The sequence below is a fragment of the Cetorhinus maximus genome, chromosome 4 (assembly GCF_964194155.1).
Source record: "Cetorhinus maximus chromosome 4, sCetMax3.hap1.1, whole genome shotgun sequence".
Taxonomy (NCBI): Eukaryota; Metazoa; Chordata; class Chondrichthyes; order Lamniformes; family Cetorhinidae; genus Cetorhinus; species Cetorhinus maximus.
This window is the reverse complement of record NC_135882.1, coordinates 66,552,737-66,578,416: the sequence shown is the minus strand read 5'-3', so window position 1 is coordinate 66,578,416 and position 25,680 is coordinate 66,552,737. Positions and strand designations below refer to the sequence as shown.

At 40.4% G+C, this 25,680-nt stretch overlaps 1 protein-coding gene across 1 annotated transcript in view; it reads left to right on the top strand.

Moving 5' to 3' along the window:
• The window catches only part of zc2hc1a (zinc finger, C2HC-type containing 1A), a 101,658-nt gene that overhangs the window by 32,758 nt on the left and 43,220 nt on the right, over positions 1 to 25,680 (top strand). Inside the window, exons 6-7 of the mRNA XM_078540266.1 lie at positions 1,313 to 1,412; positions 2,552 to 2,675. Coding sequence (XP_078396392.1) covers positions 1,313 to 1,412; positions 2,552 to 2,675 — 224 coding nt within the window. The remainder of the gene's footprint in view (positions 1 to 1,312; positions 1,413 to 2,551; positions 2,676 to 25,680) is intronic.

Here is a 25,680-nt window from a genome sequence, read left to right as displayed (position 1 = left end):
TCAGATGGGGCATTTATAGAAATGTGCAAAACATTAAATAGCCTGGATGAAGTGAATCAAGAACCCTAACTCCAGGAATACCAAATGTTTGATTATTGGGGTACAGATTAAAATTCATGAAAGGTAAGTTTTAGGACCAGTGCCAGAAAGCACTTCATGCACTTTCACTTCATTCACTGCCAGCTGTGGCTTAGTTGGTAGCACTCCAAGACTTGAACATAACAATTGTGATTGACTAGCTTGATTAACTTCTTTGAAGTAACAGATGAGGGTAGGGCAGTTGATGTGTATATAACCTTTGAGAAGGCGTTTGATAAAGCACCACATAATAGGCTTGTGAGCAAAATTGATGCCTATGGGATTAAAGGGGAACTGGCTGCATGGATACAAAATTGTTTTTTGTCCCTCGGCCAAAGTTTAATTGTAGAGGGTTATTTTCTTTTGCAGATTGGAGGGAGGTGTGCAGTAGTGTCCCCCAAAGGTCGGTGTTGGGGCTAGGAGAATATAAACTGGGAAGACACATGTTGGATGAACTTTAATGCAGAGAAGTGTGGGGGATACATTTTGGTAAGAAGAATGAGGAAAGACAATATAAATTAATGGGAAATTAAAGGAGGTGCCAGAATAGAGAGGCCTGTGGATGTGGGCTCACATATCTTTGAAGGTGGCAGTACAAGTTGAGAAGACTGTTAAAAAGGCATACGGAATCTTTTTATAATTAAGAGCATACGATAGAATAACAAGGAAGCTTTGCTAAATCTTTATAAAACACTGGTTAGGTCCCAGCTGGTGTATTGGAGTCTATTCTGGGCACGACACTTTAGGAAAGATGCCAGGCCTTAGGAAGAGTGCAGAGATTTGCTAGAATGGTACCAGGGATGAAAGACTTAAGTTACATGGAGAAACTGGAGTGTTTCTCCTTTAGAGCAGAGAAAGTTAAGAGAAGATTTGATAAGAGGTATTCGAAATCTTGAAGCCTTTTGATAGAGTAAAGAAAAAGTGATTCCAGTGATAGAAGGGTTGGTGACCAGAGGTATTGGTAAAAGAACCTAAGACAACATGGAGAGAAACATTTTTATGCAGCCAGTTATGATCTAAACATGAAGGGTGGTTGAAGCAGATTCAGTAATAACTTTCAAAAGGGATAAAAACAAAAAACTTTCAAAAGGGAGTTGGATAAATACATGAAAAGTAAAAATTTGCAGGGTGAAGAACAAATTGGAGAGCTGATACAAACACAATAGGCCAAATGGCTGCCTTCTGTACTTCTTGTGAATAACTTGTCCTTTGTTATGTCTTTATCAATATATAGTACAAGTCTCCAGTGCTTAAGAAGACAAATTCACCAGTGTCAACACCTGGTGCATCAACACGGATTCCCCAGCCCTCTGTTGGTGGGAAAAGTGTGGCTGGTATGTAGATTTTCTTTTCTTTTTGTGTGTGTATGTATTATTCAAACAGATGCTTCTGCTTTATTTTAGCATAGGGTAAGGAGATCCAGTGCTTGAATGATACTGAACCAGGTAGGGGTTATCGGTTTCCTATTTATACCTAAGTTTCTAGGCTTGGGTAATTGACGTGCTTTGACATGGGACATAAACTCCTCCTGTGTGAATAACACAATTGAAATGGGCTGAGATCCATTATGCGATCTTTCTTAGCTCAACCAGCTAGGCTAACTGTGAGGAAAAAACAAGTCTTGAAAGTTCTGTTTGAAAGTGTGCTTTTGCTTTCACAGAATATGCCTTTTTTAAGGTTGGAAATGATCCCAGTGCACTGTGAAAAACATAACCAGTTTGTAATCTGCTTGTCTAATATTTAACTTATTTTGAATTCTGTACCTTGAGCACCTACCTATTTGGCTTCTGAAGCCCATGTGATATCAAATTTCAGTTGGCACTGAATCGTCCATTGTTTTGTGTATACCTTTTATAATGTTGAAGAATCATTCATCATTATGTTTGCTCCATTAGCTGTCCTCTTCATGCAAATCTTGCTGACTGGGCATTGTAGCCTATGTACCAAAAATGGAGGTACCCTCATAGAACTTTTAAATAATACTTTGGTTTTCTTTGAATTCAGTTTACAAATAGTAAATCATAAGCATTTATAAAAAATGCTGTCATTGTACTTGGGCTAATATGATATGTGATGCATCATTGTTATGTACTAATCACAGAAATAGTGTTGTAATTGTGTGTTTTTCAATCTACAAACATCCAGCCATTTCTTCTAATACATGTTCTGAAAAAAAAAGGTTTACTTGTGTGGTCAGTTTCTATTAATGCTGCTGCAATTCTGGGAATGATAACCTTTTCAGCTAAACTATAGGCAAATTTCATGTCAAAAATCGACAGTAATATCAACCTCTTAATGGACAGCTTGAAATGTTCTACATGGATTATGAAATTGCCATCGCCAGTCTGAATCTTCTACTAATGTAGAAAAAAACATATGTGGTACTTCAGTGTAGGTCATTCATCATAAGCACTTGACCTGGTTAAAACTGTTATGGTTTAACAAAAGCCCATATTCAATGTTTTGTTGACAGGATTTTCTACCACCAAAAGTAACTTATCAACAACCTATGAAAATAAACTTAGAGATGGGTCACCGGCAAAACGAAGTTTATCTGGTCTTGGTAATGTGTCTGGAGCATTAATTCAACCAACTGGGTGAGGATGAATAGCAATTTATTTATGAATAAAGAACACTCTTATTTGAGTTTTCCTAATTTATTTTAATTTGATAGCAGACCTGGTCATTTAAATATTACAGAAATTGAAATCAAATGAGATCGAATATTGGGCTGTATCACTGCACTTTTACCCCTGGATTGTTGGTTTGAATTTGTCAAGACTTAATGAGATGAAAGCTATCTCTCTCTCTCTCCCAAATGTAAGGTTCTAAAGTGAGTTTGAGCAAGTACAGTCCAGTTTCCAGTGTATATGTCAGCACAACTAGTTTATAAAAATGCAAATGCCACTCTGGTGCAATAAATGAAGTTGGAACCCAGCAGGACAGTTTATTGCTCTCTGTCTAATCTGTGCCCTACCTAATCTTGGAAGGGTTGATGTTTAATAAAATGTGCCCTTTCATCTCCTTGAGCACAAAATGACATTTTCTGACCTAATTTCTCCCTTTGGATAATTTGGCCAGTGTTATCTTTGGTAAGTTGCTTCAGTTTTTTTTTCCCTAGAGCTCTGCCTCTGGTGTGTTGCTAATGTGCAATGGCTAATTTACACAATTTCTAAGCATTTGTCCATGTTGCAGAACAATTGCTGGACCTTTGAGAAGTAGAAGATCTATTTAACTATTTTCATTAGATATAATTAATATTCAAAGACTCAGCTAATTATTTGCTGATTATAATTGTCTGATCTGAAAACCAACATTTTGCTCAGTCTTAAAAGCAAAATATTCATTTTAACAACCCCGGTGGTGGCATTTATCTGCTTACGTTTAGCATGAATGTTGCCATAAGTCCCTTATGTAGCATGTTATCAAAAGTTCTTCTTTGGAAGCCCAGTTTGGACATATCCACTGTGTTTCCTTTATCATCTTTAGTTTCTTCAAAGAATTTTTAACAATTGGTTGAACATTATTTGTCAAGGGTCCTCAATTTTACAAAGTGCTCTAGCCCAATTATCGTTGATGTTGGTTGTGACGGATGTATATATTATCTGTGCTGGTGTTTTGCTGCACAGGAATGGTTTAATCACTTTTATCATTCCCTACATACCATTTAATAGTCTTCTTTTACGGGCAACTTTCTAGTTCCCTTTTAAATATATTTTTGATTCTGTTTTAACAGTAGATGCGGCAGAGAATCCTATCTTCTACCACCCTCTCTCCATCCTTATAATTTTCTTTTCTGATCTTAAATTTAGTGCCCTTTATAACTATTTTGCCAACTACCCTGTTTCAGCACAAGTGAGCATTTTAGCTTGGAGGTTAAATGATGTCTCCTTTTCTCGAATATACTTTTTTGTATGGATTTTTTAATGCCAAATGAGTTAGGGAGAGGCACTTAATTGACCATTCAGCACAATTGGGCTCCCGACAGGTGACTCGACTGCCAATTTTCCCTCCGCTGGCAAAATGGGCCTGAGCCCAGACATTTTCCCACACCATTTTGCTAACCTTCCCACCTCCCAGCCTGTCACCAATATAAAATTCCCCCCATTATTTTAGTGAGTAGTATATCTATGGTATAGTCTCCTTGGGGAGAACTTAATTTCTTGGGCAGAGTTGAGCAGCTTGTAAGTGCGGTTTCTGTAAATTGAAGCTGATTTTTAAAAATGCAGTGGCAGCATTTCGCTGGATCAGAATCCTGAACTCCCTCCCTAACAGCACTGTGGGTGCACCTACACCAAATGGACTGCAGCGGTTCACGAAGGTGAAGTGATGCTCACATACCATGAAAAAATAACAAAAAAGCATTTCAGTGTGGTTGCTTGTAATTGTTTGTAAATGTGAAGTTCAAAAGAAGTAAACGCAGCCAAAAGCAATTTGTATCGACTTATTCAAAAGCAAATTTAATTTATTTCATACAATAATGCCATTGTTTATTTTATCATGTCACACCTAGCTTGGTAAACGGTGATTTAGATAAGCCTTGCTCTTTCTCTGAAATAAAAACAAAGTGCTGATAAACTCATCAAATCTGGCAGTATCTGTGGAGGCAGAAACAGAGTTAATGGTTCTCTTCAGAACTGAGCTTTTTTTCTTGCTCTTTTTTTTTGGCCTAGCAATTTCTATGAATATTGATAGTTATGTGCCCTCCTGTAGTTCTGGTTTGCTCTGTTTTGTTATGTGCTGCTTTGTTTTCGGGTGTTGGAAATGTAAAATGCTTGAACAGAGACATTTGAGTTCCCGAACTGCAATTCACATGAATCGGCATTATACAGCTTGGTTTTCTTCGAAGTAACTTCTTTAAATTTGGCAGTGACCCAATAGTTTGTGATGAGCTATAGCTAGAAACCTGTGCTCTCCTGCAATAATGGAATGCGTGGCAAACATTCAAAAGACAGCAATACAGGCTGAGTGTTTTGTATGGGAAATCCATCAATGTACAACAGGATGTTAGGAAACACTTAGTGGCTTATATATAGTCTGCTGGTCTACTTGATTATATCAAGTGGATATATTATATTAACATATTGTTACATTGTCTGAAAACTTCTCTAATTAAGTGGCAATGTCTCTAGTTGATTGAGATTAGATGAGTTGCATTGCTTCATGACCAGCACTATTGTCTATTCTCTTCTGCGTGAGTGCTGTGAAGTTCCAGAAAACAAGCCCCCTCTCTGCCGCTTCTTGCAAATAAAACCTCAAATACTGCATCTGTAAACATGCGTGCCCTTCCTTGGTACTTTTTTGTAATAACAGTAAATATTTTAGAAAACAATTCTAGTGTTAGTTGCAAGAAAACCACTTCCTTTAAATAGCTTGTGCCGTGCTCTGTATTTGCACCTGAATCTACAAACCCTTGTGACTGGAAAATACACACTGTGAGCTCACTATAAACATCTAATTTGGGCTGACCTGCTTAGTCAGAGTCTGGTGTGTACAGTTAGGGTGAGCCTCTTTTGTAGTGTTCTGGCCCCATGCATGGAAAATCTACCTCGTTAAGTGGTAAGTTAAGCAACAATATACTTTATATGAAGCAGCTATATAATTATTAAAACTAAACATATTCTTTATTAATTTACCTCAGTCAGTGCTCTTGTTTGGCAGATTGTGATCATGTAGATACAGAAATGTTGTTTCCTCTTGTGCGGAATCCAGGGCAAGGGGGACAGATTCTTAAAATGTGAGCTAGGACATTTGGGAGTGGAATCTAGAACCACTTCTTCATTCAAAGGTTAGTGCAAATGTGAAATCCTCTTGTCAAAAGGCTGTGGATGCTGGGTCAGTTTTCAAGATCAAGGTGACAGATTTTTATTAGGTAAGAGTATCACAAGATATGGATCAAAGGTGGGTAAGTGGAACTGATCAGCCATGATCTAATTCCATTGAAGCAGGACAGGCCCTAGGAGCTGAGTGGCTTACTCCTGTTCCTTTACTTCACTTTCAAATATATGTGCTACAAGATTTTCAGTTGGTGCTGGCTGTAAATATATAGGAAGCAATTATATATAAGGTATAAAAATAAATAAGGAAGGGCATAATCTGTACTCATCTGTGTAGGATTTGGGAAAAGTCTATTCATGGATTATATGGATTCTATCCAAATTATTTTGCAGTAAGTAAACAATTTATTAATGATGTCAGCATCCTGTCCACTATGAATGTTTCCTAACTAATCTTTGTTACCTGTTGCATGAATAAAAAACCCAAAGCTAAAACCTAAACAAAATGCTATTGGAGCTGGGAAACGGAGCAGAAAGAAAATTGTTCGGAAGAGCCACTCAGTGGCTACAGTATACAATTTCATTGTGACATCAACAGGAAATTGCACAGAAAATATGGACATAGGAATTTATAACAGCAAAAAGTTGATCAATTGTGCAGCCAGAAAACTAATAAGCTAACAAAAACTTGAGGTGCACTTTTGTCACCATCCCAAGTCACTCTTGATCTCCGTCAAGATTTACCTTTGCATTTATTCCAATCTTCCAAATTTCTTTAATTTACCTGTTGATTTCCTGATTCTAATATGCAATTAGCTTGCAGCCTTGATTTCCATTTTCTCTAGAACTGCAATGGACCATGTAGGATTAAACCAAACAATTAAACACTTGCAAGCTGGGTGCAAAGGTAGGAAGACTTAAACTTTATAAACACTGATTTTCTTTATAGTTGTGGGTAGTTTATCTCTTCTACATGTGCTTATTTTTAACTTCTTTATAGCCAAAAAGCAATTTTAACATGTACTTCAGTTCTCTGTCCAAGAAAATATTGGTTCTGCTGTCTCCAATTTGTTAATTCACCTGACATCATACAGGGTTCTGATCTACAGCCTAGCCTGTAATTGACTCCATTCATTTCAAGAACATAAAGCCTTGCAGCAACAAACACCAAAATTCTATTTTACAGGGCATAAGATTTTATTTTTACTTATTTAAATAACTTTAGATAATCACACCTGAACTCTGCTTAATTTGATGTATATAAAGAGGGACGAAAAATATGAATTCAGAAAATGGGGTTTTAGGTTGTATTGCTCATTGGATGATAGCATCAATAATAAAACAGGCTTAAAGGAGAGGGGTGCAATAATTGTATCAGTTCAATCTGCAATTCAAACTAAGATTAACAGACTACATTTTTTATTTTTAAACACTTGAAAGCCCTAAAACAACAGATGCCACTTTAATTTGGAATTGTTGGCCATTTGGCATGAACCTGATTAGCTAACAGTTTGCCATGGCACTATTAGAGATGAAATAAAGGTTGTGTGTTCTTTCTTAGAATTTAGTTCTCAAATCAGTGGGGTTTACAACAAGGTTGTCAGATGTCACAAATATCTAAGCATGTAGAAATTAAGCTTATATTTGTACCGTTTTTTTCCACAAGTACTGTTGAGTTTAATCAGAAGACTCAAATTTGTGACCGGTCAGAGATCGTTGTGCAGGCTGCAGACCTTCAAATCCCAAGTATCTGTTCCAACACCGTTTTTGTTACTCCTTGTACATGACAATTCACAATATTTCTGCAAGTTCTCAATTCCATACAACAGGAATTTTAGTAAGTTACTTTCCTTGTCCCTTAACAATAATGAGTTTTTCGTACAACTTCCCTTTTTTAAATTATCAATAGTTTCACTCTTGTTGCTAGTCTGCTAGTTAAAATATCTAATTATAAATCTGTAACTCATTTCCTTCTAAAAGGGATATTGTATTTTCAGATGTAACCTTCTGCAAAACTAACTTCACAAGTGATCAAAGTTCTCTAAAGCATGCACTGGAATTTTTTTTATATTTGGGTTTATTGTATAAACTGACCATTGGTTTAAAGTCAGTCTTAATTCAATAATTTAGGGGTGGGCGGGGTGGTGGTGGGGAGATTGTGTTTGGGATCAGAAATATTTTGTTTGAAGTAGACAAAGTTTGAGATTCATGATGCTTACTAAGTGAATAAAGATTCCATGGGTTTGGAAGAAACAAAAATAAACTTTACAATTCTGAAAGGTAAAACAATTTACAATATCTATCCTATACTCTAACATTCAGGGTAAATGCGAGGTTCATGTGATTTAACAGGCAAATTGTGGAGGAACGCACCATATTATAGAATAAATGGCACGTGCAACCAAACATGATTCCACAGATTTCTCAACAAGCCATTCAGACGTTTGCCTCATTGAGAGCCAACCAATCTCACTGAAACTTCATCTTTCTCATGAGGGCTTCCAATCTCCACCTTTGAAGATCTCGCTTTGGAATTCTCTCCAAAAGTTGCTCCCACACAGACAGCTTCAACAATGACCCTTCTTGCAGGGATCTCACCTTCCAAGATTCCTTTACGCCTGGATTTCCGAGTATAGTCGAGCATTTCTTACAAGCACAATTTCAGATTTTCAGCTATGCCAAGCAGAACATCACTGCTCCAAAGGAGTACCTTTGGCCCAAGGGCCCGCAGCACAGAATCACCAACCTTCAGCTGCCTTCTCAGACCTTCATGGCTTGTCTCATGCCCACTTTGCTTAAAGTCAGCTGCCTACAGCACGCTCTTTAATTTGGATTTCTCTGCTCCTTTCTTTTAACTTCTTAATGGGACCTATTTCTGTCTTCTTTGTCTGTTACCTGGGACTTCTGTTTAGGATCTTTTCCCTGTTCCCCCTCCTGTGTCTCGCTCCCTAGGGTACTCACTCCACGGTGGTGTTCTGTGCCAGCTCATGTGACCAGCCCTTTCGCACCATTCTTTTTTCTTCCTTCTTTGCAGGCACAGAGGATCTGCTGTCAGCCTGAAGAACGTAAAATACTCAAACTGTGTATGTGTGTGCAGCCAGTTCCTGGCTGGCACATGCGCGAAAGGCCCGAGGATCATCAGGAATCTGAGTTCCTGACCTCCGAATTCAGCAAGGTAAGTATCGGTTTCATCACACTGCACCATTCGCCTTGGAAGAAAAAAAGTTTCACTACTGTGAAGGTTTCTTTACATTGGCTTTACGCTTTCTTTAGAAGAACTTAACATCATACTAACATATAGCTTATTGCATACTATACAGATAAACTTTTCTCTTTGCTCCACAATTATGCATATCATATTATAAAGTAAAAAGGTTTAACCAAAACGAAAGCCATTATATGTAACAAGTAGGATTAGCAGAATTTATACATCATAGAATGATCATAACTCAATGCTTGTGTTTTTTTTCTCTTATTTCTGGCCTTTAACTCTGAAAATGTTTTGTTTAAGGCTACAGCCTAATTGTCACCCTTTTCGTTAGCTGTAGGTGTGATTCATTTTCCGAACTCAAATGTAAATTCTTATTTCAAGACAATAAGGCCAAAATGACATATTTGTGCGTTGACAACTCTCTTCTCCTCTGATCAAATTATCTTTTAGCCATTTCAAAGAAGTTATTGAGATACTTTTTATGTTCGCTCAAAAGGGTTTCATACTCCTGTTTGATTTCATCGTTGAACATTTTAAGATCTTGTGGTTTCTCCTGTCATGAAGCTATCAAATTTTTCATCAATTTATTGTGAAGTGGGCTTATGAGAGTGTGTATGGTTCTGCCTGTATGACTTAATTGAATTGGAGTCAGATAGACTGCAAGATTGAAATTATCAAAAGAAGTTAGGTGTAAAAGGCATTTGAAATGCTAATGAATAAACATGGATGAGGGAAGCATGCAGGGTGTGAAGGAAATCTGCATTTTTAGATAAGTGAGGAAGGGGTTGTTTAGATTTCAAAAGGATGATAGGATGTTTACAACTGACAAGATAAGCAAGGCCAAGCAGTGTGTTTATTTTTCTCAAAGGTACTGACCATATTGGCAACATGAAAGATTTTTATATTATGGGAAAAGTAAATTTCCAAAGACATACAGAACAATGGAATTTACAGATTAAAGAGAGTGAAACATATATAACGAAGGATGGAAGGCTATGTTGGGAGGGCCATGTAAGATCTAAAAGGACCGTGTAAAACAGCCTTGGGAAAAAGCCTCCAGGCACTTTTGCAGAAGTCTGCTGTGTCCAGTAACCAAAGTTGGAGAAAAGCCTTTGGAATTCCACTGTCATGTGGATGCTGTGGTAACCTTGCTGGTTTGCCTATCTAAACTTAAAATCTATTTTGAACTGTTGCCTTAAAGAGGGTATGTAGTTGGAAGACAGGTTAAGTAGGAATTTTGGGGTTTGTTATGGTATTAAGTAACTAATTTTATGTATGTGCTTGAAACCTTTTCTTTAGTTAATAAATGCTTTAGTTTTTAAAATCTCTGAAGGTGTTAGTGGATTCATTACTTCTGAATTCAGTGTACAAATATTCTTGTAATAAATACAAATTGCAAAACCGTTGTGATAGAGTGGCCAGGTTTCCCTTGTGGATTTGGTCTGCCTAGCACACACAACCTTCCACATCATAACACTCCTGACCCCATTCCAAACGGGTCTTATTTAATTCTTTTTGAGCAAGATCAACCACTTCCTCATTCTGGGTTTTCATTGTTCATCCCAATATTTCAACTCTTTCACGCAATTCATGAACCATGTTTTTCCATTCCTCTGCAGCTATCTATCCACTTGCCTGGATTCCTGCTACTGTATATTGGCAAGCACTTGTAATTCAGTGTCCACAGTCATTGACCCTTCCAGACCATTTTGCAGTTTCAGCCCTTTCCGTTGACGATTCTTACTTTGCAAGGCCGAAGGCTCTTTTGTTGCTACTGTACTGTCCATTACAGAGGTTGATACATCAGTACTGTTAGTTGGATTGGTAGTTTGCTCAACTGGGTCGCAATTGGGCAAGGAGTTTTTAATTCCCAGGAGCAACTTTGGAACTGTGACATTCCAACGCGGTTTGTGGAAAAACTAACTGCCCGCTATATCATTTCTCAATATAAAGTCTACATTTACAACAGGAAATTTTGGAACCGCTCCAAACACACACAGCCCCTTCATCAGAGCACAACTTAAATTTACTCTATTCAATGGGTAAGACATGCAATTCTCCTCAATACCCTGTATAAATACATTCGATTCAATTAACTTTCTGAAGAAAGGTCCAAATGCTTTGCTAACAAGTTCCAAGCTGAAACAGTATCTCTTAGGGTTATAATTTTTCTGGGCTCTTTCTTGGACAAAAATGGAGTGACTTCTCCTTCCAATATAAACCCCTTGTAATCTTTTTCAGTTCTACCTAATTCTGCTGTTAAAAACATTAGAAGCACTGGGTTTTTCACAAGTTTCACTTTCTGGCGCAACCTTCTCTGTGGGAGTCTCTGTCACTTGCACTAGTGCCACAGCTTTAACATCCATTTCCTTTTCTGGTACAACCTTTTCTAAAGACTCCTTAACTGTTCGTATCACTGCCACCGGTTTGCCACTCAGCTTCCAATAATGGGCTTTGAGGTGCCCGGTTTTATGGCAATAAATGCATATTGGTTTCTTTACAACACTTTTACCTTCCACACTATCATTTTTCGTGACAGGAACATCATCTGTCTCCTCCATAAAGCTAGACTCTTCTGTTCCTTCAGCTTCCCTGTGACTTTACAGATGGAGATCTTCTGCCCCCTAGACGTCTGTGTGACATATACCCATCTGCCAGAACTGGTGCTGCTTATGGTCTTCCAAGTGTGACCTAACAGCTCTTCGGATGCTATTTCGAAATTCTTCCATTATCATTAGCCCCTTCACATTCTCAAAATTTTGTTCTAACTTCAGTGATCGAAACCACCGACCCCGCAGCACTCATTTTTCCCTAGCAAATTCTACAAATGTTTACTTCGGTCAGTTACTGTAGTATGGAGAGATGATATCTTGGAGGGGGCATCGAATGAAGCTTTGTGGGTAGAGCTTAGGAATAAAAAAGGGGCAGCCACATTGTTAGATGTTTATTATAGACCCCCAGATAGTCTGCGGGAAATTGAACAAATATGTGCACAATTCGTGGAGGTGTGTAAAAACAATAGCAATAGGGTAATTATATTAGATGATTTCAACTTTCCCAACATTAATTAGGATAAACATAGTGTTATGGGCTTGGATGGAGTGGATTTCTTGAAATGTGTACAGGAGAACTTCTTAGGTCAATATATAGAGGGTCCAACAAGGGATGGTGCAGTGCTGGACCTAATTCTGGGGAATGAAGCTGGACAGGTGGCTGAGGTGGTGGGGGAGCATTTTAGTGATTGCGACCACAACGTGGTACAATTTAAGCTTGATATGGACAAAGAAATAGACAAGTTGCAAAAAAATGTTTTGGATTGGGGGAGAGCGGATTTTTGTAAAATAAGGCAGGATCTGGCCAAGGTAGACTGGGAACAGCTAGTTGTGGGGAAATCTACAGAAGAGCAATGAGGGGCGTTCAAAAAGGAAATGGGGAGGGTACAAGCTCAACATGTTCCTTCTAGGGTGATAGGAAGGAGTAACAAGCCCAGAGAACCATGGACGACCAGAGATATTCAGGATACGATGAGAAGGAAAAGAGGCTTTTAGCAAGTACAAGGGAAGCAAATCAGCGGAGTACAGAAAGTGCAGAGGAGCTTAAGAGAGCAATTAGGAGAGCAAAGAGGGGATATGAGAAAGCTCTGGCTGGTAAAAGTAGGGAAAATCCCAAGATATTCTATAAGTATATCAATGGGAAGAAGATAACCAGGGAAGGAGTAGGGCCCATTAGAGACCAAGGGGGCAATCTGTGGGTGGAGCCAGAGGACATCGGTAGAGTGTTAAACGAATACTTCACATCCGTCTTCACCCAAGAGAATGAGGCTGAAGGTATGGAACTCGGGGAGAGAGACTGCGAGGCTCTTGAGCAAATTGATATAGGGAGTGACAAGGTATTGGAGGTGTTGGCAGGCTTAAAGGTGGACAAATCTCCAGGTCCAGATGATTTGTGTCCCAGACTGCTGAGGGAGGCAAGGGAGGAGATCCCTCTGACCCAAATTTTTAATTCCTCTTTGGCCACGGGGTAGGTGCCAGAGGACTGGAGAACATCTCATGTGGTTCCACTATTTAAGAAGGGTTGTAGAGATAAACTTACAGACCAGTGAGTCTCACATCAGTGGTAGGGAAACTATTGGAGAAAATTCTGAAGGAGAGAATCTATCTCCACTTGGAGGGGCAAGGTTTGATCAGGGATAGTCAGCATGGCTTTGTCAGAGCGAGGTCATGCCTAACAAATTTCATTGAATTTTTTGATGAGGTGACCAGGTGTGTAGATGAGGGTAGTGTAGTTGAAGTAGTTTATATGGATTTCAGCAAAGCCTTTGACAAGGTCCCACATGGGAGACTTATAAAGAAGGCAGATGCACATGGGATACAGGGTAATTTGATAAGGTGGATTCAAAATTGGCTTAGTTGTAGGAGGCTGAGGGTGATGACAGAAGGATGCTTTAGTGACTGAAAGCCAGTGTCCAGTGGCGTACCACAGGGACCTGTTCTGGGTCCCCTATTATTTGTCATTTATATAAATGACATAGATGACTTTGTGGGGGGATTAGTAGGCTTGCGGATGACACAAAGATTGGCCAGGTGGTTAACAGTGAGGTTGAGTGTCTTGGGCTACAGGAAGATATAGACAGGATGCTCAAATGGGCAGATAAGTGGCAGATGGAATTTAACCCTGAAAAGTGAGAGGCGATACACTTTGGAAGGAGTAATTTGACAAGGAAGTATTCAATGAACGGCATGACACTAGGAAGTTCTGAGGAAAAGGGACCTTGGCGTGTGTGTCCAAGGAGCTCTGAAGGCAGAGGGGCATGTTAGTGGGGTGGTGAAAAAAGCATATGGGACATTTGCCTTTATCAATCAAAGCATAGATTACAAAAGTAGGGAAGTCATGTTGGAGTTGTATAGAACCTTGGCGAGGCCACAGCTGGAGTACTGTGTGCAGTTCTGGTCACCACATTATAGGAAGGATTTGATTGCACTGGAGGGGGTGCAGAGGAGATTCACCAGGATGTTGCCTGGGATGAAACATTTAAGTTATGAAGGGAGGTTGGATAGACTTGGGTTGTTTTTGTTGGAGCAGAGGAGACTGAGGGGCGACCTGATTGAGGGGCATGAAAAGGGTCGATAGGGAGCAGCTATTCCCCTTAGTTGAAGGGTCAGTCACAAGGGGACACAAGTTCTGCCACTTATCTGTCCATTTGACCATCCCATCTATATCTTCCTGTAGCCCAAGACACTTGACCTGACTGTTAACCATCCGGCCAATCTTTATGGCATCCGCAAACTTACTAATCCTACCCCCCACATCCCCACATAGTCATCTATGTCATTTATATAAATGACGAATAATAGGGGACCCAACACAGATCCCTGTGGTATGCCACTGAGCCAGCTTCGAGGGGCAGGAGGTTTAAGGGGATGTGAGGAAAAACTTTTTTACCCAGAGGGTGGTGACGGTCTGGAATGCGCTGCCTGGGAGGGTGGCGGAGGCGGGTTGCCTCACATCCTTTAAAAAGTACCTGGAAGAGCACTTGGCATGTCATAACATTCAAGGCTATGGGCCAAGTGCTGGTAAATGGGATTAGGTAGGTAGGTAGGTCAGGTGTTTCTCCCGTGTTGGTGCAGACTCAATGGGCCGAAGGGCCTCTTCTGCACTGTTTCTGTGATTCTTTTCTTTAACGTCTGAAATTTGAACTGATATGCTTCAGAGACGAGCTCGTAAACATTAAGTACTGCTTTAACTATCTCATAACCTGAAGATTGTCTTTATAAAGATAATAAACATCCATAGCCTTGCTGACCAAAGCTCTTTGCAAAATGAAAATCCATGTATCCTTAGACCACTTTGGCTTTGTAGCCACCATTTCAAACAAGATAAAATATCTTAACTCCGTCTTCAGTAAATTTAGGCACTCGGCGAAGACTCTTAGCTATATCAAAGCTCTGAATGGAACTCATCTGAACTACTGGACTCTTTCACTCTATAACCTAAGCTTTTCCCTGACCAATTCATGCTGTCCGATTTATTCCTCTCTTTGGAACTCAACTTTTCACATTTCCTTTTCTTTCAATCTTTTTCTTTTCCTATTTTTCTAACTTCTCTCTCTGGAGTTCAAGTTCAAGCTTTTGCTTTTCTCTATCTCAAGCTGTTTCATTTGCAATTAACTTCTAGCTAACTGAACTAAATTTTTTTCATTCATTTATGAGATGTTGACACTCCCCAACATTTATTGTCCATCCGTAATTGCCTTTGAGAAGCTGGTGTTGAGTGGCCTTCTTGAACCACTGCAGTCCATGTGCTGTAGGTACACCCGCACTGCTGTTAGGGAGGGAGTTGTAGGATTTTGACCCGGCGACAGCGAAGGAACGGCGATACGCTGCCAAGTCATGGTGAGTGGCTTGGAGGGGAGCTTCTAGGTGGTGATGTTCCCATGTGTCTGCTGCCCTTGTCATTCTAGATGGTAGTGGTCTTGGGTTTGGAAGGTACTGCCTACGGAACCTCGGTGAGTTCCTGCAGTGCATCTTATAGGTAGAACAAACTGCTGCCACTGTGTGTCGGTGGTGAAGGGGGCCAACGTTTGTGGATGGGGTGCCAATCAGGAGGCTGCTTTGTCTTGGATGGTTTTGTGCTTCTTGAGTGTTGTTGGGACTGCAATCATTCAGGCAAGTGGAGAGTGTTCCATCACACTTCTGACTTGTGCCTTGTAGATGGTTGGCAGGCTTGGGGAGTCAGGAAGTGAGTTACTCGCCGCAGGACTCCTAGCCTCTGACCTGCTCTTGTAGCCACAGTATTTATATGGCTAGTCCAGTTCAGTTCCTGGTCAATGGTAACCCCTAGGATGTTGATAGTGGGGGATTCAGCAATGGTAATGCCATTGAATGTCAAGAGTGATGGTTAGATTCTCTCTTGTTGGAGATGGTCATTGCCTGGCACTTATGTGGCATGAATGTTACTTGTTATTTGTCAGCCCAAACCTTGTTATTGTCCAGGTCTTGATGCATTTGGATATAGACTGCTTTAGTATCTGAGGAGTCATGGATGGTGCTGAACATTGTGCAATCATCAGCAAACATCCCCACTTCTGACCTTATAATGCAAGGAAGGTTATTGATGAAGTAGCTGAAGATAGTTGGGCCTAGGACACTACCCTGAGGAACTCCTGCGGCAATGTCCTGGGACCGAGGTGATTGACTGCCAACAACCACAACCATCTTCCTTTGTGCTAGGTAGGGCTCCAACCAGCGGAGAGTTTCCCCCCAATTCCCATTGACTCCGGTTTTGCTAAGGGGCCTGGATACCATACTCGGTCAAATGCTGCTTTGATGTCAAGGGCAGTCACTCTCATCTCACCTCTGGAGTTCGGCTCTTTTGTCCATGTTTGAACCAAGGCTGCAATGAGATCAGGAGCTGAGTGACCCTGGCAGAACCCAAACTAGGCGTCAGTGAGCAGGTTATTGCTAAGCAGTTGCCTCTTGATAGCACTGTTGGTGACCCCTTCCATCATTTTACTGATGGCCAAAAGTAGACTGATGGGGCAATAATTGGCCGGACTGGATTTGTTCTGTTTTTTGTGTACAGGACATACCTAGGCAATTTTCCACATTGCCGAGTAGATGCCAGTGTTGTAACTGTAATGGAACAGCTTGGCTAGGGGTGCATCAAGTTCTGGAGCACAAGTCTTCACTATTGCCAAAATGTTGTCAGGGCCCATAGTCTTTGCAGTAGCCAGTGCTTTCAGCCATTTGATATCACGTGGAGTGAATCGAGTTGGCTGAAGACTGGTATATGTGATGCTGGGGACCTCTAGAAGAGGCTGAGGTGGATCATTCACTTCTGGCTGAAGATTGCTGCAAATTCTTCAATCTAATCTTTTGCACTGATGTGCTTGGCTCCCCTATCATTGAGGATGGGGATGTGTGTGGATCCGCCTCCTCCAGTTAGTTGTTTACCTGTCCACCACCATTCACGACTGGATGTGGCAGGACTGCAAAGCTTAAACCTGATCTGTTGGTTGTGGAATCACTTGGTTCTGTCTGTTGCTTGCTGCTTATGCTGTTCGGCACCCAAGTCACCCTGTGTTGACACCTTATTTTTAGGTATGCCTGATGCTGCACCTGGCACGCCCTTCACTCTTCATTGAACCAAGGTTGATCTCCTAGCTTGGTGGTAATGGTAGGATTGGGGATATGCTGGGCCATGAGGTTACAGATTGTGGTTGAGTACGATTCTGCTGCTGCTGATGGCCCATGGCACCTCATGGTTGCCCACTCTTGAGTTGCTAGATCTGTTTGAAACCTATCCCATTTAGCATGGTGGTAGTGCCGCAACACAATGAGACAGAGCAAGATGGGATTTCATCTCCACAAGGACTGTGCAGTAGTCGCTCCTATCGATACTGTCATGGACAGGTAGGTCTTCCCCTCTTGTTGGTTCCCTCACTGCCTGCCGCGGACCCAGTCTAGTAGCTATGGTCTTTAGGACTCAGCCAGCTCAGTCTGTAGGGGGCTACTGTGCCACTCTTGGTGATGGACATTGAATTCCCCCACTCAGAGTACATTCTGCTTGCTCCAAGTGCTGTTCAACATGGAGGAGTACTGATTCATCAGCTGAGTTGGGGTGGTACATGGTAATCAGTCGGAGGTTTCAATGCCCATATTTGACCTGATGCCATGAGACTTAATGTGGCTCAGAGTCGATTTTGAGTACTCCATGGCAACTCCCTCCCTACTCTGTATCGCCACCTGTGCTGGGTCTGTCCTGTCAGTGGGACAGGACATACCCAAGGATGGTGATGGCGATGTCCAGGACATTATCTGTAAGGTATGATTTGGTGAGTATGATTGTTGGGCTGTTGCTTGACTAGTCCGTGAGACAGCTCTCCTAATTTTGGCACAAGCCACCAGATGTTAATAAGGAGGACTTTGTAGGGTTGATGGGGCTGAGTTTGCCTTTGTTGTTTCCGGTGCCTAGGTCTAATCTGGGTGGTCTTTCTGACTTTCTAATGGTTTGATACAACTGAGGGACTTGCTTGGCCATTGCAGAGGGCAGTTAAGAGTCAACCACGTTGCTGTGGATCTGCAGTCACAGACCAGTTAAGGATGGCAGGTTCCTTCCCTAAAGGATATTAGTGAACCATTTGGGGTTTTATGAGAATTGACAATGGTTTCATGGTCATCATTACACTTTTAATTCCAGATTTTTTTTATATATTGAATTCAAATTCCACCATCTGCCTGGGTGGGATTCAAACTTGAGTCTCCTTGATCAGACTCTGGGCGTCTGGATTACTGGTCCAGTGATGTCAGGAAGATATAATAATTTTCATATTGGAATTTATTGTAGAGTAATAGTGGCACCTGTGTGTGTGACTTTATTGAATTAAAGGCAGCTGGTCTGAAGGCTTTGATGTATCAGAAGATGAGCTAGGTTTGAAATATTAAATAGGTAAACATGGGAGGAGTTTTAGAATATGAGGTGTAAAGGGAACATTTGCATTTTTAATTAAACCAGACTAGTTTGAATTCAAAGAGGGTAAAATGTTTCATTTAGCCAGAAGTTAAGAAAGTATGTTTATTTTTCTCAAAGATTACTGGCAAAATTGGTACCATGATAGATTTTATTATTAGAGGGGTAAAGTCCAAAGACATAGTGAAAGAATAGGAATTTGCATTCAAAGGGGAAAATATGTATAAAGGAGAGAAGGCTGTGTAAGGGAAGGAATTCTAAGATCTAACATGTGTGAAAAGTCTCCAGCATCTAAGCCTCAAGCTGCTGTCTACAAGGAACCAAAGCTGAGAAAAACTCATTTTGAATTCGACTGTCCAGGATGTGTGCTTTGCTTGGGTCTGTTTAAATCTATGTTGTTTTACTGTTGCCTTAACAGAGGTGTAACTGGGAGTTAGATTAACTAGGGGAGCTAGGAGTTATCATAGTAATTTATAAATTTATGTATGTGCTTAAAATAATTTTTTTCCTATTTAATAAAGGTTTAATTTAGTTTTGTAAGAAACCTATAAGACTCAGTGGTCTTATTACTACTGAATTCAAAGCACGCATCTTGAAATATATAAAAATTGTAAAACAGTTGTGGCAGTTGTTTCAAGTTTCCCTTTGGGATTTGATCAGCTTATCGTTTACCATTGGCCGTGCTGTAACAACGACAATACCAGTACGCCACCGACTCCTCCATCTGGATTAATTTTTTCTTCCCACCTAAGATGCTGTATTACTACCTTAATTATTTCTGCTTTCTTAGCCCCTGTTGTTATCTGAAATTTTAACTTTTCTGCAAATTAACCGAGCCTTGGCTAATTGTTGCAGATCACTCAGGGATAAGTCTTCCCTTTCCAGAAAAGTCTTAGCAATTGACAATGCTATCCTGCTTTTTAATCATTATCGTAAAATTCACCATGGAAATCTTATGAACCTTAACCTCAGCAAGGATCAGCAGTTGTATTTGTCTGTGAATTCAAGATCCCGGATGAGCCCCCAATTTATGTTATGATCCTTGGTTAGAACTTGGGTTGTTTGCAGCGAGGGTGGTGGGGTGATGTTGGGAGAGGTGGAGTGAGAGATCCAGTTTGGGACCAATAATGTTTTCTTTCAAGTAGGCAGAAAGTTTGCCATTCAAGACACTTACTAAGTGAATAAAGTCACAAGATTCCACGGGTTTGGAACAAGCAAAAATAAACTTTACTGTACAAGTTCAGAAAGATAAAACAATTTACAATATCCTATACTGTAACATTCAGGGTAAGTATGAGGTACAAGTGAATTAACATGCAAATTGTCGTCGATCACACCACGCTACAGAATAACTGTCAGATACAACCAGACACGATTCCGCAGATTTCTCAACAAGCTACCCTGACGTTTGTCACATTGTGAGCCAACCAATCTTACTGAAACTTCATCTTTCTTATGATGGTTTCCAATCTCCATCTTTGAAGATCTCTCCTTGGAATTCTCTCAAATTCGCTCCCACTCGGACGACTTCTTCAATGACCCACCTTGCAGGGTTTCAACCTTGTCTTCCATGATTCCTTTACCCCTGGATTTCCGGTTGCACTCAAACATCTTACAAGCACAATTTCAGATCTTTGACATGCCAAGCAGAACATCACTGCTCCAAAAGGCTACCTTTGTCCTAACAGCCCACAGCACAGAGTCTCCAGCCTTCGGCTGCCTTCTCGTATCTTCAGGGCTTCTCCTGTGCCCACTTTGCTTAAAGTCCCCTGCAGTTCTTTCTTTAATTTGGAGCCTATTTCTCTGCTCCTTTCTTTTAACTTAATGGAATCTATTTCTGTCCCCCGTCTTTGTCCCTTACCTGGGACTTCTGTTTGGGACCTCTCCCTATCCCCCTCCTGTGCTCGGCTCCCTGGGACATTCACTCCACAGTGGTGCTCCATACTAGGTCACCTGTCCTGCCCTTTCGTGCCGTTTTTCTTTTATTCCTTCTGCGCAGGCCCAGTCCTTGGCCTGAAGAACGTAAAATACCTGGACTGTGCATGTGTAGCCAGTTCCCAGCCAGCAAAATGCCCAAGGATTATCTGGAATTGGAGCTCCTGACCTCTGAACTCAGCAAGGTAAATATTGGTTTCATCACACTGCACTATCCTGTAATATGCTTCCTGTGCATTGGAATGGCTGCCCTTAATTTTAATTGCAGTGGCAGTATGTTTTGGGTTTTGAGATGTTCTATGGCAGTTTTAATCTCAACATTCTTTTTCTCAGCCCTATTTTTGTAAGTAAAGAATCTGACTATGTGCTTTCACTATCTAATTCTGACATATCAAGAGACTGCACTATACTATTCTTTCTTTTGGATATAGCTGGGAGATTGACTTTATTTTGAGTGAATCATTTAGCACTCTTCCTCTGTCTATGGATTTGCAAATTCACCAAATCTACTGAAGAAGCAACTGCTTTCCCAAATATTGAACTCCTCTAAATAGGATAAACAGTGCATTTCCAGAATTGATGATCCTGCAGTGCCTGTTAGAAGGGCCCCTGTCACTCAGTTCCTTTCAACCTTTCTGCATAACTTAAACCTCTGACATTAGACCTTGTGACCTCTACAGTGCTTCCAGGGCAATTTGCTTAGGTGATTATACCTAAATGCCAAACTCCGTGTGGTCAGATCAGAGCACTATATAGCTTTGGCCTGATAATCTCAGACTTGAATTCACTTATTTGGGAATGTGGTTTTAGTTTCCAATTTGCTTAGTTATCGATGTCCTGCAATGTCTATACATCATTGTTGAATTGTGTCTCACTTCTAAATCTTTCTCGCTTTCATCGGTTATATCTGAGCTGTTGAATTCAAATATGTAACATTCAAATATCGAAACATCCCATTTCAAGCAACAGGGATTTATCTTTGGGCCAATCTACTTTATCTTTATTGACAGATGTTGAAAGCTTTGTTTTTCTTGCCATTTGCTGCAAAAGATTGACTTTGTTAACTGTCTACTTCTCTTCCTTAAAGATACTGATGTGTTACTTGTACTACCTTGTTGATAGTAGCATCTGCTGCTGCTGCAGATGAGCTAAAGATCTCCTAGATATATATAAATGTTGACTGTCCAAATTATCAGTCCAATTATGCAATATGATAGCTCTGTGGTCCAGGCTAGAGCACAGTCATCTCTTATTACCCAAGTCCATTCACTACAGCATCACGGAGATGCAACAAGACTATCAGTTGTCTACAAAATACTGACCAGAGAATTCCTGTTAGTTATTTGCACTTAATTTTGCTGTCCCCATAAGAACAAGAACTTAAGTTGACTGGAAACCTGTAGCTTATAGGCAGAATGGTGCTATAAGCTACTTGTTCTGATCTTGCCCCTTTGCACCACTGCATAAACGTTTGCGCTGTTTTTGTGCTGCAACCAGCTGTCAGAATTCATTTTGTGAGGTATTCTTGTTAAAGTATATAGCTGTGTCTTCTGAAGACACAAAACCTGATGCAGATTGTTAAATTCTTTAAGTTGGATTCTTTTTTAAAGTTAGTGCTGCGTGCTAAAAGATGCATTGAAAATTGTTTATCACAACATGTAATACATTTTTCACAATTTATTAGTTAATATTTAACATAAATAAAGCAATACAGGTCACATATATAATACTGCTTTCAGATGTTTTAATGATATGGAAATGTTGGGGCCACCACTGCGAACAGGACGAGATTCACAAGAAAAGCATCAAATTGATGGTAAAACAGGTCATAGCGTCAAAAGACCAAATGGGCTAATGCCTGTAAATAAGTGAGTATTTGCTTAGTTTGTTGGATTGTTCATAACCCCAGCATCTTTTTTAATTCTTAGCTGAGCTTCCGATTCTGTCCTTTGCGTCACAATGACTGTGCACTTCCAACTCTATAACATCGCTGCCTCAGCCCATTAGTTACCAAAACACTTACATTTGCCAAATATCCCTGAATACTACTTTAGTTAACAAAAATCTGTTAATCTCAGATTTAAAATTAACATTTGACCTAGCACCAACTGTTGTCTGTCGAAAAGAATTCCAAACTTATGCCACGTGTTTCCAATTTTTAGGTGATGTCCCTAGTCCTGAATTCTCCAACCAGTGGAAATAGTTTCTCTCTATCTGGCCATCTTTTCCCCTTTAATATCTTGAAAACTTGGGATCGGATCTTAAATTCTAAGGAATACATTCCCACTATTGCCAACCGTGCGTCCAGCAACATGCTCTTGGATTACGTTGCTAAACCCCTCTGCCTATCCATCTTTTAAGGCAAACCTTAAAACCTGCATCTTTTGGTTAACTCTCCTAATATCTCTTGGCTTGGCATCCATTTTTGTCTAATTCTCTGCAGTGCTGCATAGATGCAAATAGTCATTATTTTCATATTTAACCTCAACTGATGAAGTAATGAGAACATATGTAGGAACTATCCAAACTGTTGCTTCAGCTTTCCCTGCATAACGATGAAGATTTGTTTAAGATTTGAACTTAAAACAATGAGGCCTTTATCCTAGACATATGGAGCCTATTACTCATTGAGAGAACATGCATGAATGCTCACAAGGGATATCTAAGCAAAAGTATTCAAGAGGTGCTAGTGAAATAGAAACTGGATGGGCAAGGGAAAATGTTTGTAAAGTCACAAGAACGCAGATGTATTAAGCATCCTACCAATTTAGTTATGTCAGCCACTTTGTGTGCGACATTTGTTGCTTTATGGGGGGAGGCATTGACATCGTGGTATTGCCACTGGACTGGAAATCCAGAGATTCCAGAGTAATGCTCTGATGCCCTGGGGACCGAGGTTCGAATCCCACCACAGCAGATGGTGTAATTTGAGTTCAATAAATATCTGTAATTAAAAGTCTAATGATGACCATGAAACCATGGTTGATTGTTGTAAAAGCCCACCTGGTTCACTAATGTCATTTAGAGAAGGAAATCTTACGTCCTCACCTGGTCTGGCCTACGTGTGACTCCAGACCCACAGCAATGTGGTTGACTCTTAAAATGTCCTCTGAACAAGGGCAATTAGGGACGGGCAATAAATGCTGGCCTAATCACCAACGCCCACATCCCACCAACGAATTTTAAAAAAACATTCAGTTTCATCTACTCTGCAGTGAGCATACTCAGCCCAAAGTGTTCATTATCTAGCAATTTGAAAATGTTTTGAGTCTAGTACAAATTGCCATTAATTGCCAGGTTGTGTTAAACTGATGCCAACTTGGATTGCCAGGGTGAAGTCAAACTTTCCAACAAAATGAAAAAAGGGGAAAGTTAATGCAAACTTGGCATAAGTCTATTTAAATTCTTTCATATTGCTATTGGACAAATTTTGTAGGGTGGTGCTGTGGAATGAGGAGCAAAGCATGTTGACAATCTAATGTATTGACGAGATTGAAATGCTAACATACTGATATGACCAACTGCAAGAGGAAAGCTATATGTAAATATTTTATTTGAGTATTGCCGAAAAACATTTTGTCAAAGTTTTTTGTCTTGCATTCATCAGGACAATCGCAAGAGCACCAATGTCAAGAGAAGCAACAACTTTATACTGTGAGAAGAAAATGCTGATTGGTTGACAATTGGACTCTGATAGGTGTTGCTATGGGGAATGCACCAGTTGATGGTGACTTGACAGTTAACTGCTTAGCATTGTTTGAAATTTAAACCAGGCAGCTTGTCTCTAGTCAAGGCATTGCCCTGAGGAATGAATCAGCAAATGGCTATCACTTATTTTGTTCAGCTGAAACAGGCACAATGCGCATACATGTTCTTTCTGTCTGCACATAATAGGTCCCTGTGTATTAATATATGTAGCTTCCAGTACACACACATGTGCCACACTGGGAACCCGACTGACAATCTTAAATTGGTTGTCAGTGTAATTTTTAGCACACTGAGGGCTTTTTAGAAAATATTGTCCAATCGCAGAATCACATGCAAAGTTGGACACTCTTTTGAGTTTTGCAAGCACGGGCTGGTTAGGTACAGCCTGTACCTTGCCCATTGCGAACAGCAGAAGGGGCGGCCCGTTTGATACGATCGGGCAGTTTTTGAGACGTATGGCCTACATACCTAGCATCTCACTGGCACTGAAATTCATATACCATATTACTTATTCGTGTGCTGGCAGAACTTTTTAGCTTGACAGCAACATCCTGTAAGTGGCAAATACCACTTGTGTTGCCACTGCATAATATCAGCGTGAAACAGCTAGTTTCACATGTTGCTCAAAAGTGATGTCCCTTTACATCCTATCTTATCTATGACCGGTTCTGCACAGCACGAATTGGCCAAATGACTGGGCAAATTGTTACATTCAGTTTTGAACAAGTTTTCCAGATACATGGTGAAGGATTCCTTCACGTTGGCGAAGATGATACAGGACTTGCATATCAATAGCAGTGCAGTGTCCGTGTGCTCATTTGACATTGCTGGCCTATTCACCAGTGTTCCACTTAAGGAAGCCATAGATGTTTGCGCTGCAGCACTATATCATGATAATCTAGACGCGCCACCATTGCGTGAATCAGTATTCACTGAACTTATGAACTTCGCAACTCGCTTAGTTGCGTTCAGCTTTAACGACACATGTATGCTCAAATAGATGGAATTCCCTCTTGGCCCAGCTCTCGCAAACATCTTTGTTGGGTCCCATGAGAAATGTGTCTTCGACCGAATGACACCTAACCTTCTATCCCTTGCATATTTCTGATTATGTGGATGATTCGTTTGCTATATTTAAATCCATAGCAGCATGTAATAATTTCCTTGCACGTCTTAATTGGCTCAAATTCACCTTTAAAATCAAGCAGTGAAATGAGCTCCCTTTCCTTGATGTGCTAGTTGAGAAATCTGCCAGGGGGTTCTCTACCACGGTCTACCTACCTTCGCTGGTCAATACACATGTTGGGATTCTTACAGTTCCACGTGCTATAAGATTGGCCTTATCGGCAACCTCGTAAAGAGGGTCCAAGCCATTTGCTCACCGTGCAAGCTTGATACTGATATAGGGAGCGTCAAAGAAATCCTGCAGGATAATGGCTACCCTGATCAGATCACTTTGCACTGTATATCTTGCAAACTCATGAACAGGCCTAAGGCCATCAC